Source organism: Sus scrofa, chromosome 12 (genome assembly GCF_000003025.6).
Source record: "Sus scrofa isolate TJ Tabasco breed Duroc chromosome 12, Sscrofa11.1, whole genome shotgun sequence".
Classification (NCBI taxonomy): domain Eukaryota; kingdom Metazoa; phylum Chordata; class Mammalia; order Artiodactyla; family Suidae; genus Sus; species Sus scrofa.
This window is the reverse complement of record NC_010454.4, coordinates 5,891,497-5,908,299: the sequence shown is the minus strand read 5'-3', so window position 1 is coordinate 5,908,299 and position 16,803 is coordinate 5,891,497. Positions and strand designations below refer to the sequence as shown.

At 51.7% G+C, this 16,803-nt stretch overlaps 1 protein-coding gene across 9 annotated transcripts in view; it reads left to right on the top strand.

Moving 5' to 3' along the window:
- TMEM94 (transmembrane protein 94) overlaps positions 2,511-16,803 on the top strand; it is a 35,698-nt gene continuing 21,405 nt past the window's right edge. The window contains exons 1-3 of one of the 9 annotated variants that reach the window (XM_021066630.1): positions 2,887-3,052; positions 12,851-12,946; positions 14,035-14,164. In XM_021066630.1, coding sequence (XP_020922289.1) covers positions 14,141-14,164 — 24 coding nt within the window. In that variant the 5' untranslated portion in view covers positions 2,887-3,052; positions 12,851-12,946; positions 14,035-14,140. Of the gene's footprint in view, positions 3,053-12,850; positions 12,947-12,987; positions 13,067-14,034; positions 14,165-16,803 lie in introns of those variants that run through there. The other 8 variants (XM_021066636.1, XM_021066639.1, XM_021066642.1 and 5 more) reach the window with 8 other exon arrangements.

Genomic DNA, 16,803 nt, shown 5'->3' with positions numbered 1-16,803 from the left:
GCCACCCATCACTCTGCCTCCCACCCAGAGTAAACCAAACCACTCAAGGCTCGCCCTTCTCTGCCCTACCTTTCCCCTATTATTCTGATAACTGTGCAATGATCTGGCAACCTAACAGGCACGGACAGAATCCGTCGTTATCAGGCAGTGGGGAGAGAGAGAGAGCGCTGGGGTACGAATGCATTATTAATATATTTTCCTGTCCAAGACGTCAAACAGTGTGGTCCGTGTGGAGATGATGGAGTCATCTACAGGGAATTATGAGAAAACAGAGCAGGGACAAGCCAACCTGAACTTCATGGATGATGGGGCGTTAGAACGAAAGCAAAAGGGCATTTCAGGCACAGCGAAGAGCATAAGCTGAGCCTAGAGACAGGAAATAGGCTGGGGTCAGGGAAAGGACGAGCATACGGATGGGGAAAGGAAGTAGCTCTCCCTTGGAGGAATGTTGAAAGGGAAATAGATGAAGTGGCTGGGACATCCCCCCTGGAAGGCCCTGGTTTTCTCATCAAGGTCATTTTGGCAGAGAGACAGGGAAAGCTCCAGAAGAAGGATTACGCAGCTGCCTGGGGTTGCTAGACAACCAACAAGACACAGACGTAGGGACCTCAGAGCCACAAAAAGTCCAGCCAGGGTGAGTTTAGAGTGGGTGTATGGGTATGTTCTGGATCCAGGGCTTCTTAGGCGAAGTTTTACTTTTGGCTGGGTGGGGGCACTGACAGAGGGGATGGTTAGTAGGAGAAGGACACAACCCCTGAAACTGGTAGGCACTTAGTTTAAATTTGTTGGTTAATATTCATAAAACCCAATGAAACAGAGAAACAAGTATGGCCAGGAGTTCCCTGGTGGGTCAATGGGTTAGGGATCTGGTGTTATTGCTGTGGCTCAGGTCGTTGCTGTGGCGCGGATTCAATGCCTGTCCTGGGACCTTTCCCATGCCACAGGCGTGGCCAAAAAAAAAAAAAAAAAAAAAAAGGAAAAAGAAACAAGGATGGGAGTTTCCTTGTGGCGCAGTGGGTTAAGGACCTACCATTATCTCCACAACAGCTTGGGTTGCTGCTGTGGTGCGGGTTCAACCCCTGGCCTGGGGACTTCCATATGCCACAGGAACCACTGGGGAAAAAAAAAAAAAGAAACAAGTATGGCCAGAGGAGACCAGATGGGTAGAACGTGGAGCAGGGCAGGATGATTACATTACATCTGCCAACCTTCCAAATGCAGGCGTTCCCACCGTGGCTCAATGGTTAACGAACCTGACTAGTATCCATGAGGACACAGGTTCAATCCCTGGCCTTACTCAGTGGGTTAAGGATCTGGCATTGCTGTGAGCTGTGGTGCAGGTCGCAGACGCAGCTTGGATCCAGCGTTGCTGTGGTTGTGGTGCAGGCCAGCAGCTACTGCTCCGATTCAACCCACAGCCTAGGAACCTCCATATGCCGTGAGTGCAGCCCTAAAAAGACAACAACAACAATAATAATAACCTTCCGAACGCAGTCATATAAACCTTTTGGGATGATGTGAAAAGACATAAGGTACAGGAAATTGACTAGTTCAGTTCAGCAAACATTTACGGGGTACCAGGCTCCAAGCAAGGAGCTGTGGGGTCTGCCAGGATAAGCCCGCTGCCTTTAGGAGTTTAAACGCTTACAGAAACAGTCCTGTGGAAAGCATATTTACTTTGTAAAGTCAGCAATGGAGACACACAAAAAAGTACAGTGCTGTAGGGAGAATTTCAGTGACTCAAAGTCAGGGAAGGCTTTAGGGGAGGTCTTGTTTGAGGTAGGCCTTTAGCATGGGCGTGTATTTGAACATTGGCTTTATCGGTAAGAAAGAGCCTTCAAAGCACAGGGAGCCTCTTGGGCAAAGGAGCAATGGTGGGAGGGTCCCAGAGGTATTTACGAAATGATGGTAAATCTCTGTAGTTTGGGTTGTGGGGAGTTAAGCTGAGAAATGCATGTCTGGGACAACCTATGAGGGACTTTGCATTTCCGGTAGAGCGATGTGAATTTTTCTTTTGGCTAAGATAAACTGCAAATTTCTGTATGCAGGAAAGTGACGTGATTCTACCAGTCTTAGACAACTGGTAAACAGTTCAAACAGAAGATTAGGTACCCGACATGGCAACTTCTTGTCCAGCTGAGAAGAAAGAGAGATTATAATTACATAAACTCATTACTAAAAGGGGGAAGGGGCTTTTGCTTCCCAGGGCCAGCCATGACCTTCTTCCAATTTTATAAACAGACTAAAAGACAAAAAACAAAAACCCCAACTCTCCAGACTTAGATCTCTGGGAAAACAGAAGTAAATACTGACACAGGGTTGCTTTGTTTTCCCAAGAGAGGTCTCTCAGGCGATTTCTCTAATTATCTAGAAAAAAATTTTTAACTTGTTTTCCCTTTGGAGTTCGGCCGAGCTGAGGAGAAAACTGCAGTACTGTCTTAGATTCTCCAGCTTTGGTTTGGAAGCAGTATTCGTCCCTGAGGGACTCCCTCCAAGGTCTCTGAGCAAGGTGTCTCTAAGGATTTGTACCCAGCAACGAGGAGGGAGCTTAAAAGTAGGAGACACAGGAGCTCTGCAAAGGGCCTATTTTAAAAAGAAAGAAAGGCGGGGGGCAGGAGGTCTAGTCGACCTTTTTAGGATAACTCCGAGGGAAAACTAATCGAGAGGAAAGTCGCGCCTTCGCCTCTGGTAGAATCTCCGGATCAGAAGACGGCCGAGCGCAACGCACAAGGATGGATAGTGGCAGCGCGCTCTCACGCCGGCATCTCTTGGCACTTAATTCCGCCCGGCTCTCAGAGGGGCGGATGCAGCTACAGCCGAGCACTCCTCCTAACCAATAAGAAGCCAGAACTCCCCGCCCGTCTCTGATTTAGACCAATCAGGATCCAGGACTTTAGCTTGCGACCGGCGTCTCTGTTGTCTGAGAAGGAAAGCCGACCCCTAGGAGTTGCCAGTAACGGGCATGGCTGCAGTCCTTGGAGGAGGGGATGTGAAGTGAGGAGGGGGCAGGGAGGGGAGAGGACGCAGGCGAAGAAGGACACCCCGGGCCCTGGTAAGTACGTGAAGACCCGTGGCCCTGAAGCACGGAGAGCAAAGGGGCGTGGGGCTTGGCTTCCGCAGCTTCCGGATTCTTGGCTTAGCGGAGGGGAGTCTGGGGTCTGCACCCAGGGAATGGCCTCAGGGGATCCCTTAGGTGGAGGCCGTTGCCTCCAACTCTTGGCCATTTCCTTTCCCCAGATACTCACACCTACCCTCGGCCCTGGCTTGGCCCCTTGGGGGTCCTGCGTCAGACATCGAAGCCTCCCGCCAACAAAGACTCCCTGCCCCAGGATTGCTGTGGCTGGGCCCTGGCCCAGAGGGCTTCCGACGCTGGTGTCCAGTGTATTTATAGATCTCCGGGAGTCCCCATCCTGGCCCCAGTTCCGACGGTTGTTCCCCCTGCGCGCGCTCTCCTCTGCCGCCCGGGCCCTTGTGCTGATCGTGTCCCCTGTGTCCAGGTGGATGGAGCCGGAGGGGCTTTTCAACCTTCAGCAGTTTGGAGCGTGCCCTGCCTTTTTTTACGCCCTCTTCCGCCTTTCCAGAATGTTTAAAGACTCATTCGAAGCAACCAGGGGAATATTGTTTGCCACCCCATAAACTGATCTCTGTGCGGTGCTCTGTTCCTCTGCTGCTCACCGCTGAAGTCCTGTTCTTAGAATCCCTCGCGAGCGGTGGTACGAGTCCCTGCCAATGCCAGCAGCGAGGGAAACCCTGCTCTTTCATTGGTGTGTGACCACGGGCTGCTTTGGCGCGGGCATGGGTTTGGTCACGTGTTGCTACATCCCACCCTCTTTTTCGTGTGTGGCTCTTGGGGAAAAGTAAGAGGGAGCTCTGCCTTGAATCTGTTTTCCTTCTACTATGTGATTTTTGTGCCGGGGGGACGATGATCATTTTCTCATGCTTTATCCAAGACACTCGTTTCAGCGGCGGTGACAGTTCAGTTGACCCTGCATAGTCTTAGAAGATGGGCATCGGGAGGGAATTTTAACATTTTCTCTGTTACAGATGTGGAACCTAATAACTGTTGGGAGAGTTACAAAGGGCCAGGGCCACCAGGGGCCAGGACTGGAATTCTGAAGTTCAGAATTCTTGAGTTCTTTATCCGCCAGAGCTGGTTGTTTCCTTGGTGGAATTTAAGACAATCAAGTTCCCTGACTTCTCTCAGCTTCTTACAGGGTGGCTGTGAGCGTTAAAATGAGGTGGTACAGGAAATGAATCCAACTAGGAACCATGAGGTTGCGGGTTTGATCCCTTGCTCAATAGGTTAAGGATCCAGCGTTGCCATGAGCTATGGTGTAGGTCGCAGACGCAGCTCAGATCCTACGTTTTTGTGGCTGTGGTATAGGCCGGCAGCTGCAGCTCCAATTGACCCCTAGCCTGTGAACCTCCATATGCCACGGGTGCGACCCTAAAAAGCTCCCCCCCCCAAAAAAAATGAGGTGGTGTATATGGTCTGGCACTTAACTAGGTTTGTTTCTGTTTCTGTTTTTGTGTTTGTTTGTTTGTTTGTTTGTTTTGGCTGGGGTGTGCAGGGGCTTGATGTGGGATCTCAGTTCCCAGGCCAGAGATTAAACCCTGTCCGCAGTGGTGAAAGCACTGAATCCTAAACACTAGACCACCAGGGAATTTCCTTATTAGCTTTTCTTTTTTCCTCCTCTTTTTTTTTTTTTTTTTTTTTTGGTCTTTTTAGGGTCACATCCATGGCATATGGAGGTTCCCAGGCTACGGGGCTACGGGTTGAATCAAAGCTGTAGCCACCAGCCTGTGCCACAGCCACAGCAACGTGGGATCTGAGCTGCATCTGTGACCTACACCACAGTTCACGGCAACACCGGATCCTTAATCCATTGAGCAAGGCCAGGGTTTGAACCCAAGTCCTCATGGATACTGGTTGGGTTCATTAGCCACTGAGCCACAACGGGAGCTCCAGGTTCTTTTCTTTCTTTTAGGCCCCCTCCACCACATATGGGAGTTCCTGGGCCAGGGGTTGAATCTGAGCCACAGCTGCAGCAACGCCCAATCCTTAACCCACTGCACTGGGCTGGGGATGGAACCTGCACCTCAGCAGTGACCCAAGCTGCTGCAGTTGGATTTTTTTTTTTTTTTTTTCTTTTTCAGGGCCACAACTGTAGCATATGCAGGTTCCCAGGCTAGGGGTTGAATCGGAGCTACAGCTACCGGCCTACACCACAGCCACAGCAACTTGGGATCCAAGCTGTGTCTTTCACCCACACCACAGCTCACAGCAACGCCGGCTCCTTAACCCACTGATCGAGGCCAGGGATCGAACCGAAACTTCATGGTTCCTAGTCGAATTCGTTTCCGCTGTGCCACGATGGGAACTCTGAGGATCACGTTTGATCCCTGGCCCTGATCAGTGGGTTAAGCATCCTGGCGTTGCCATGACCTGTGGTGTGGGTCGCAGATGCGGCTAGGATCCTGAGTTGCTACAGCTCTGATTGGACCCCTAGCCTGGGAACCTCCATATGCTGCATAGGTAAGGCTCATTATCTAAAGAGTCAAATAGGAGTTTCCATCGTGGCTCAGTGGTTAATGAATCTGACTAGCTCTGTTGGTTAGGGGTCCGGTGTTGCGGTGAACTGTGGTGTAGGTCGCACACGTGGCTCGGATCCCAAGTTGCTGTGGCTGTGGCATAGGCCAGTGACTACAGCTCTGATCAGACCCCTATCCTTGGAACCTCCATATGTCGCGGGTGTGGCCCTAGAAAAAGACCAAAAAAAAAAAAAGTCAAATAAAAGTCATCTATGGATAAAAAAAATTCAAGACTTCCTGCTGTGGCACAGCAAGTTAGGAATCTCAGGTCACTCCAGAGGCACAGGTTCGATCCCCTGCCGGGTGCAGTGGGTTAAAAAGCTCCGTGGTTGCCGCCTCTGTGGCTCTGATTCAGTCTGGGAACTTCCATATGCTTGAGGGTGTGGCCGTTAAAAAAAATTAGGAGTTCCGTTCGTGGCTCAGTGGTTAACTGTCCCGACTAGGATCCATGAGGATTCGGGTTTGACACCTGGCCTCAGTCACTGGGTTGGGGATCTGGTGCTGCCGTGAGCTGTGGTGTAGGTTGAGGCTTGGATCCCTCGTTGCTGTGGCTGTGGCTGTGGTGTAGGCTGGCAGCTGTAGCTCCCGTTGGACCCCCAACCTGGGAACCTCCATATGCCGCAGCTGTGGCCCTAAAAAGCAAAAAAAAAAAAAAAAAAAAAAAAAAAAAAAAAAAATTAAAAATCACTATAAACGCCAGCAGACAACAAAATGGAGATGATCATTAAGTGTATAACAGAGGATGGATGTTCACACAGAATCCGAAAATTTACTCCGAAAGGCTTATTTCAGCGGCCATGTTCGCTGTAACTTCCTTGCTCACTGGTTTTTGTCAGAGTGACAAATACGGGAACTGGCGGAGGTCCTGGAGAAGAGTGGCGACCAGGGGGGCGGAGTACCAGCCCTCCCCTTGCTAATCAGCCGCCAAGTCACTGAGAGTTCACTGCCCTGGAACCCCCACCCCCGCCCCCTCTCCTTGTTTGCGGTGACATCAGAAGATCAGACCGGGGGAGCCAGGGCTGGGCAGTGAGACGGGAGCAGACAGAAGGGCCTTCACAGTTCGGTTTGGAGGAGTTGCAGGGAGTGCCAGTTCCCAGTGTGTGAGAGTCAGCCTTTTGCAAAGCTTAACTCCTGCAGAACTCATGAGCTGTGAAGCTCGCTCTTCCTTCCCTCCTGTTGGGCTTGGAAAACAATTTCTCCAGGGAGGGGAGGAGCGCCCTTGCAAACCTGACCCACACCTGAGGCTTGCCTGAGCCTCACCCCTGTCAAGGGTGAGTGATGAGAATAGCCTTTCCCAGACGTGTTCCTGGTGCTAAGCGAGAAGGTTCCCGGTCGTGGTTGGCCCTTCTCCTGCAGGTCAGCGTGTGCTGATGTGTTTTATCTGGCCATGGTGTCGGTGCTGTTTTCATGAGAGCATCTTTCTGTACGGACAAGGCAGGCTCCTTTAAAGAGACTGTTTGAACTCTGATGTCTGAGCGGCCCGGATGTGTTTCCAGGGCACAGGTGAACTAAGGGCTAAGCCACGGCTGCATCAGGACTGTTTTTCTTCTGAACGGACTGGCCAGCCGGAATGTGTGGTTTGGTGACCAGGGGCTTGTGTAATAATAGGCTTTGCCTGTGGCTGCCGAACCCAGTAAACAGGATCACGTGGCATGGCACGTAGGCTAAGGGCCAGATTTAGACGCAGCGTGATGCCTGTTCCAAAAGCCTAAAGAGATGGGGGAGTGAGCCCCTTTAGGGCTCACAGTGTGGCCTTTGGGAGACCAGAAATAGTATAATTATATGAACCCCATTTTCTTGATTCCAAGATCTTCTTGAGCAAGAGATTCATGATAACAGTTTTCGTTCGTAGGGAGGTGAACTGAAAATTATTGGGAAATACTTGGTAAGAGGTAGATGCTGGAGAGAGGCTCAAAGATGTATTTATTTTTATTTTTTAATTTTTGGCTGTGCCAGCAGCGTGCGCAAATTCCCTAGCTCAAAGATGTATTTAAGGAGTTCCTGTTGTGGCGCAGTGGAAACGAATCCGACTAGGAACCATGAGATTGCAGGTTCCATCCCTGGCCTCGCTCAGTGGGTTAAGGATCCAGCGTTGCTGTGAGCTGTGGTATAGGTTGCAGACTCGGCTCGGATCTTGGTGTTGCTGTGGTTGTGGTGTAGGCCGAGAGCTACAGCTCCGATTCAGTTGACCCCTAGTCTGGGAACCTCCATATGCTGCAAGTGGGGCCCTAAAAATAAAGTAAAAAATTGTAGCATGTCAGAATGTTCTTCCTTTTTAAGGCTGAGTAATATTCCATGGTATGTACATACCGCATTTTGTTTATCCATTCATCTGTCTGATGGACACTTGAGATGCTTCCACCTTTGCTATTGTGAACAATGTTGCTGTGAACGTGAGTGTGTAAATATGTGTTTGGGTCCCTGTTTTCCGTTTTCGTGGGTATATACCCAGAGGTCAGAGGTTGCTGATTTTTTAAAGATACGTCATGAACATTCACACGGTTTGAAGATGAAAAGGCGCCAAAGTATGTACAGTGCAAATTCTGCCTCCCACTCCTATTCTCAGCTACTCAATTCCAGTTTATTAATATCTTCTTTTGTCGGTTATGCTTTTGGTATTGAAGAAATCCAACCTAAAGTTACAAAGATTTTTTCCTGTTTTTTCTTCTAGAAACTTCATAGTTGTACGTTTCCATTTGGGTCTTTGATGAACCATTTTTAATTCAATCTTGTATATGCTGTAAGCTATATTTAGGAGGGTTTTTCTTTTTTGCATCTGAATGGTCAGTTGTTCCAGCACAATTGAAAAGACCCTCTTTTCTCTGCTGAATTGCCTTTGTACCTTTTTCAAAAATCAATTGACCATATATGTCTGGATCTATTTCTAGACTCTGTTACCAGGCCAGTACCACACTGCATTCATTACTGGAGCTTTATAAACCTTGAGGTTGAGTGGCGAAAGTATTTCAGTTTTGTTTCCTTGGGGTCGTCTAACTTTGCGTGCATCTTATGAGTGGATCTGAGCATTTTTTCATATGTCAATACTACTGGATTTCCTTTTTTTTTTTTTTGCATTTTTAGGGCCGCACCTGTGGCCTATGGAGGTTGCCAGGCTAGGGGTCTAATCGGAGCTATAGCTGCTGGCCTATGCCAGAGCCACAGCAATGCCAGATCTGAGCTGCGTCTGCAACCTACACCACAGCTCATGGCAACACCGGATTCTTAATCCACTGAGCTTGGCCAGGGATTAAACCCGCAACCTCATGGTTCCTAGTCAGATTCTTTTCTGCTGTGCCATGACAGGAACTCCTGGATTTCTTGATTTCATAGTCTCTCAGAAGAGATCATAAGAAGTCATTTCTGGAGTTCCCGTCGTGGCTCAGTGGTTAACGAATCTGACTAGGAACCATGAGGTTGCAGGTTCGATCCCTGCCCTTGCTCAGAGGGTTAAAGATCCAGTGTTGCCGTGAGCTGTGGTGTGGGTTGCAGATTCGGCTCGGATCCTATGTGGCTGTGGCTCTGGCGTAGGCCGGCAGCTACGGCTCCGATTAGACCCCTAGCCTGGGAACATGCTGCAGGAGCGGCCCTAGAAGTGGCAAAAAAAAAAAAAAAAAAAAAAAAAAAAAAAAAGAAGTCATCTCTTTCTTATTTGCTACCTGATATATTAATTATCTCCATAGTTTCCCACCTCTGCTTGGATCCCTCCAGTGATGGGGAGCTCATTGCCTCTCAGGGTAGCTTCTACTGTTTCAATACAGTTCTAATTAGGTAAAAGGCATTGCTTATATAAAGTCCCAGTCTGCCTCCTATAGCTTCTTCCCCCTAATCTAGTCCTCGTTTTTGGAGCCTCCCAGAGTAAGCCTGGCCCTGATTTCCCCTAGCAGCCTTCACATGCCCTTCCAGCCCTGCTCTAACCTGATGTGAGTTGGGTGTATTGGCTAAGCGTCTTTGCCTATCACTGTTTCTCATATCCTAGTTTCTCCAACTTGGTTGCTGGCCTTCCACTGTTGTCAGTGTCCTTTTTTTATTTTTTGGCTGCACCCATGACATGTGGAAGTTCCCAGGCCAGGAACAGGAATCGAACCTGCGCCATAGCTGTGACCCAAGCCATTGCAGTGACAACTCTGGATCCTAAACCCCATGTGTGACGTGCAAACGAACACAATATTTCAGGTGTGCTCTCGAATGTGCCCAAATCAGACTTACGTTTATCCCTTGCTTTTGGGGGGACCTGGCCTGTCTGGTAATGCAGCCTGCATATGAATGAACTCTGGGCGGCCCTGTCATTTACAGTGAAACTGCGTTTAACTAAGTGATTTATAGTAGTTGTATACAGTAGTTTTTGAACCTAAAGACGGGAGTTCATATGGACTCTCTTACACTTGGCCCGTCATTGCTGCCTGTTGAGATCTTCTCGGAGCTTGGCTTTGATCTCCTTCCCAGGTTTATACTAGCCAAGAATTTGCTTAGCATCCCATCTGTTTCCGCACCAAGTCATTGATAAAAATATTGACTAGGATGCCACCAAGGCTAGAACCCTGAGACTCGTGATTAAGAACCTCCCTCCCCCGCACATCCCTGCATCAATTAGTACCCTTTGGGCGCAGCTCTTCAGCGGAATAGAAGTCCACCGACTTGCCTTTTCAGCGTGTTGGGCTTGCCTAAAGTGGCAGCACAGCTGATGAAGGTCGTGTTGGAAGAGATACGGACAGCCCGCTCCTCCGCTCGCCTCACCCTGAGCCTTGGGCACCCACTTCAACGCCCCCCCCACCTTTTTTTGGGCTGCGTCCCCAGCCTATGAAAGTTCCCAGACTGGTGACTGAACCCACACCATGCCAATGACCTGAGCCACAGCAGTGACAACGCCAGATATCCTTAACTCGCTGAGCCGCGACGGTCCTCCACGATGCTGGCTGTGAGCTTGGCAGCAGGGAGCATCCGCCTCTTCCTTCTCCGTGCCAGCTTGTCTAGAGACTCCTCATGGCAAACCGGGATTATTGTCATCTTCCTCCAACTCTTCTGTCTATACTTTCTTTCCCCTTCCCCTCTGATCCATTCTCTACCCTCTTAAAATCCTGGGAGCTACTCAGACACCTTCAGCGACTCCTCAGGGTGTCAGGGTGTCTTTGTTTCAAGGGCCTCTGCCTAGCGGCCCCTGATGCCCAGTCCTATGTGGTTCTTTATTTATTTATTGCTTTTCAGGGCCGCACCTACGGCATTTGGAAGTTCCCGGGCTAGGGGTCGAATTGGAGCTGCAGCTGCTGGCCTACACCACAGCCACAGCTACATGGGATCCGAGCCTCATCTGCGATCTACACCACAGCTCACAGCAACAACTGGATCCTTAACCCACTGAATGAGGCTAGGGATCGAACAGGGTCCTCATGGATACTAGTCGGGTTCCTTACCGCTGAGCCACAGTGAGAACTCCATAGCTCTCTACTTATTTAGGTCTTCTTTAATTTTTCTGTGCAGTAGACATTTCTTATGTGTATTTTTGTTTAAGCCATCTCTATTTCTTTCTTTTTTTTGGTACTGTAAGTGATATTTATACATTTTTATTTTCCTGTATTTCATTATAGCATAGAGAATTTTGTTTATGTATTTTGTATTTTGACTTTGTATCATGCAACCTTCACCCTTATTTGTTCTATTATCTTATTTGTAGATTCCGTAGGACTTTCTACGCTATGATCTAGTCTTGTAGAAACACAGTTTTATTCATCTCTTTACAATCTTTATGCCTTTTATTTATTTATTTATTTATTTGTCTTTTTGCTACTTCTTTGGGCCGCACCCGTGGCATATGGAGGTTCCCAGGCTAAGGGTCAAATCGGAGCTGTAGCCACCGGCCGCCGCCAGAGCCACAGCAACGCGGGATCCGAGCCGCGTCTGCAACCTACACCACAGCTCATGGCAACGCCGGATCGTTAACCCACTGAGCAAGGGCAGGGACTGAACCCGCAACTTCATGGTTCCTAGTCGGATTCATTAACCACTGCGCCACGACAGGAACTCCTATGCCTTTTTTTTTTTTTTTTTAATTTTTAATTTTTTTTGTCTTTTTGCCATTGCTTGGGCCACTCCTGAGGCATATGGAGGTTCCTGGGCTAGGGGTCGAATCGGAGCTGTAGCCACCGGCCTACACCAGAGCCACAGCAACACCAGATCTGAGCTGCATCTTTGACCTACACCACAGCTTATGGCCACACCGGATCCTTAACCCGATGGGCAAGGCCAGGGATCGAACCTGTAACCTCATGGTTCCTAGTCGGATTCGTTAAACACTGAGCCACGACGGGAACTCCACTGAATTCTCATTCTTGATCTAGGTGGCTCTTTCATTCACATTTCTTACTTAGGCGATGATAGTAATGACAACTGTTTATTAAGACCTACTATGTGCATATAATATTTTACATAATTCCTGTTGCTTATCTGTGAAATTGCTTGTGTTCAATGAACAAGGACACTGAGGCTCAGGGAGACAAATGATCTGTTAAGGTCATTTGGCACCTGTTACATGATGGAGCCAGGATTTGAACCCAGGAGCGTTTGGCTTTGAGGCCTCTGGTTTTTTTCACAGTGAGCGGGGAGTAGACCTGGCCCTTTAAGGGTACAGCTGCTGGTTTCGGCTCCGACGGTTAAGGACAGCGCTCCCCCAGAAGCCCATGTATGGAGTGATGGGAAAACAGAGACTCTTAGAAAAATGTCATGCTCCTGGCTGCCCTTTCTGGGCTGCTGTGGTTCCAGCTGGCCGCAGAGTCAGCTCACTCTCGCAGTGTTGGCAGGAGGAGTTAAGCTTAATCCCCATCTGGCCCCTGGTGCCCTTCCCTGTGTGGCGACTCCCTCCTCCAGCTCCTGCCAGGCTGGGGTGTCATGGGGACCCTGAGCTGTGCGCGTCGACAGGGCCTGGGTGCCTGAGTCCGAGCGGCCGGAGCAGGAGAAGTGCATTGGCCTCGCAGGTTCCCCTTTCGCTCGGCTGCCAAAGACCACACGTCTCTGCCTCGCGAGGCTGCTCCCCGTGCCCCGTCTGTCTCTGGCCCTTTGGGGCTCGCTCAGCCTTGGGAGCTTTGGCTGGAAAAGCAGAGGGAGAGAGGGACTTGGCACCTCGGCCTGTGACGTCGGCCCTGGTGCCGCCTTGCGAGGAACCGTTGGGATTGTGGGTCGGGTTTAGTGCCTGCAGAGCCTGGGCCTCCCGCCTTTGGGTCCTCTGGACACAGCTTTTTTTTTTTTTTTTTTTTTTGACTGTTTCTAGACCGTTCTTTTATGGATCAGTTCTCCTGGGCTCCTGACCAGCTCCTCTTAACAAGGCTTTGCTGCAGGCCCCGAAAAGAACTGCCCCCGTCAGCAGGTTAGTGCTTTCGCACTAAATCACTCGTCTGGCACCAAACCAGATTACTCAGTGGCGCTCTTTACCCAAACACGCCCTGGTCTGAAAGCAGTAACATTGGTGGCTGCCAGGCACGGATGGGTGAGAGTCAGGGGTTGTGTGGGGAGGGGGTGGGTGGGCAGGTAAAGCTGATCTTGGTTTTCCAGGTTGTTGTCAGATCAGATCCCCCATCCGTGTGGACGCTCTCCCGGTGTCCGTGGAGCGCTGCCCGGTCGGGAATCCACACGAGAGGCCCGCCGTCAGTGGGCACGTACCTGGCGGGGTGTGTGGTGTGTTCCCAGCCAGTGGCAGTAGATGGGTGCTGTGCCCCTGGCGGCAGGGGAGTGAGCGCGTCTCTCCTTTTGTCATCTCTGCGGCTCTCTCCTCCATTTGCCTCGTCATTCAAGTGGTGTCTGGATTGCAGTTTACCTTCACCCTGACCTTCAGGTTTTTTTTTTTTTTTTGAATGCCCCACGGCATATGGCGTTCCCGAGCCAGGGATCAGATTCGAGCCATGGTTGCCACCGAAACTGCAGTTGGCGGCAATACCGGAGCCTTAACCCACCGTGCCGGGCTGGGGATCGAACCTGCGACGCAGCGCTCCCAAGATGCTGCTGTTCCCATTGTGCTATGGCGGGAACTCCCCAACCTTCACTGAAGGAGCTGATGGGAGTTCCCTGTGGCCTCACGGGTTAAGGATCTGGTGTGGTCCCCAGGTTCGATCCCTGGCCCGGGAACTTCTGTATGCTGCAGGGGCAGCTACAAATAAAATTAAAATAAATAACTAAATAAAGAGCCGAGGAGCCAAGGGTCTTCCCGCTGCTGCTTCTTTTAGGGTTTAAAGAGGAAAAGCGTGCCGCCCTCCGGCATCCTCTCTGTACCCCCCTCCCTCCCGGCTTCAGAGAGTGGAAATTGTAGAGCCGACCGCTGCCAGGACAGGTGGGAGCCTCGCAGTCGGTGGCACCATCTTCTCCACGTGCTGCTCGGCTGTTTGGGTGACACTGCTGTGTTTCACAGTAGCTGCCCATTCTGGCCACCTGGCCTCACGGAACCTCTTCTTTTCTCCCCAGATGCCGTGACTACAGCAGAGTCCCTGGGGTTCGCACATGTTTCGGAGGAGCCTTCCTTTTGGGGGTGACCGCCGTCCTCTGGGCATGCCTGCAGTAGCCTGGGCCCATGGACGCGAAGGAGACGCACGCGGTAGGCCTCGGTCCCCTCGTGGGTATCGTCTGCGTCTCTGTTGGGCTCTCCCTGCCCGTGTTTGCCCGGGAGGTCCTCGTTTGGGGGCTTTACACCACAAATGACCGTGATCTGTCCTGCTAATACTTGGCTGGGAGGCACAGGCTCGGAACTGGGGCTCCAGATCCAAGGGTGGGCCAGTTAATGCGGCTGCAGAGAAGCCGGTTTCGGAGCTGGGTTGGCTCCGAGCCAGCCTTCCACTCCTTGCCCAGGGGCATGTAATTTTGTCTGTTTGCTCTTTGCGAGGGCTCTGCCCCGACCTGCTGAGCCGAGTTGAGTACCGTTTGGCACCCTCTCTGTGGCTGGGGAAGAGCACCCCCCAGCACCCCCGGCCCGGACCCCCAGCCCAGGCCCCCGACACACGGCAGGCACAGCTGTGGAATCAGCTGGCGGGGAGCAGCCCTGGGGTCCAGGTGTCCTCCCGCAGCCGGACACGGGCACTCCGGATGCCGTCTTTGCAGGGAGGCGGACTTGTCCTTCCTCTGCCGGGACGAGGGCTGCCCGAGCGGAGGTCCTTCCATCTCTTGCCTGGACTCCTTCCGTCTCCCCTTCCTAATGGGTCCCCTGTGTCTGACCTCCTTCCTCCACTCAGCGAGCCAAAATGCAGGGCCGACCTTTTGTTGCCCCTGCCGAAAAGTCATGATGCCACCTGCTAAAACCTTTAGCGTGGGGTCCAGAGCCCTCTGTGGTCCCGCGCCTGCCCTTCGACAGGCCCAGCACCCCTGGCCCCCCCTGCCCTGGCCTTTCCAGCTGGTAATTCTGAGCGCTTTAGAGTTTGCGTGCGCACTCCGCATTTAGGCTCTTACCCAAGCCCCTCCCCACCCTTTTTCCTGCCAAACTCCTGCTTTTCTTTCTTCAAGACCCAGTTTAGGCATGACCTTCTCCAGATCCGTCGTCCCCCACCCGTCCATCCCCCCCCCCCCCCGCCTTCGCCCTCACAGCACTGCCACCATCACACCTGGTACGCTGTGTTGACATCATCTGTCTGTCCCTCTTTATCTCAGTGTCCCTGGCGCCTCGCATAGAGCCTGGCATGTAGCAAGGGCTTAGTAAATATTTATTGACTTGAACTTACGGCTAGTAATCCTCCCGCAAAGAAATCTTGGGAGGTCTGGAGAAGGAGCTGTGGTCCACATGCTGGTGCCTGGCTGACGGCTGACATGTTCAGGTTTCACATGCTTCTGGATCAGCCTTGGGACAGGCTCGTGGACCTGAACTTGAAGCCGGTGTGTTCAGTCTCCTGTTCAGAGATGCCTCTGGCTGCTCTGCAGGTGTCTGTCCTAGCAGTGATGGACATGCAGGGAAAGCGATGACAATCGCCTCTCCCCTGGCCTAGGTGCAGTGCTGCTGCATACAGTTGCAAGGGCTGTGCACTGCTCAACTCCCCCACCAGAGGCTGTGATCTTACGTGATGCAGTAGCCTACCTGGGTTAGGCTGAATGTCCCCAAAACAGAGGACAGTGTTGTTCTCTGGTTCCAGCTGGTCTCTGAAACACCCCTCCCCAGTGAATTGGAGAAACGAAGTCCCGTGGTCCGGGGCCTGGCTTCTCTCTCAAGCGTGAGGAAGACCACTTGCAAACCCTGGCTGGAGAGCTCTCAGGGGCCTTTTGTCACGGAGGATTTTTTTTTTTTTTTCAGGGCCGCACCCGCAGCATATGGAGGTTCCCAGCTAGGGGTTGAATCAGAGCTGCCGCTGCCAGCCTACGCCAGAAACACAGCAACGCCAGATCTGAGCCACGTCTGCGACCTACACCACAGCTCACAGCAACGCCCCATCCTGAACCCACTGAGCAAGGCCAGGGATCGAACCTGTAACCTCGTCAGTTCTAGTCGGATTCATTTCTGCTGGGCCACAACGGGAACTCCTCACGGAGGATTTTTCTTCATCCGTTTCTTTTCTGGGTAGATGCCTTCCTAGCCTAGAAAGCACTGACACTGCATTTATGGAATGCTTCCTTCGGGTTGGTAGGACTAACTCTGGGCCCTGCAGGGCGGCCTCTGGCTTGGAGGGGCTTACAGTCTAGTCAAGGAATTTATAGTACAAGCGGCTAAGTAACGGACCTGACAGTGTTGCTACCCGCATTACCTTTCAAGCTGTGTAATTGGGCTGCTAAAGTGGATCCCGGGGGCCTCCCGCAGGGGAAGGCTTCTCGGAGGCCGGGGCGCCGGCCAGCTGGCGTGCTGGTAGTTGATGGTAAGGCGACTGTGGCCCAGGATCAGTTTGACTGTTGCTGGTCGATCTTTTGCACCTTTCTCCCCTTTGCTCCCCTTCTCTTTGTGACCTGCCTGTCCTCAGTGTCCCTTCAGACCCCCCTCTCCTGTCCCCAGCCCTCCAGCCCTTGGTGGATGCGCCATGGCAGTGATGGCCTCCTTGGATGCAGAGCTCCCCTTTCCTCTTGCTCAAGCTGGCCCTGCCGGGAGGGGCAGGACTTGAGAGGGCGGCATTCAGGCCCTCGGAACACCTGGGATAGACCAACACCTGGGATAGACCAGACGTGCTCTTCTAGGGCCTGTTGCTTAGGAGGGAGAGGGACTGCTTAGCTGTGGTTCCCTCAGAGCAGAGCCTTGGAAGCCAGCTGAATGGGGAGTTCCCGCTCTGG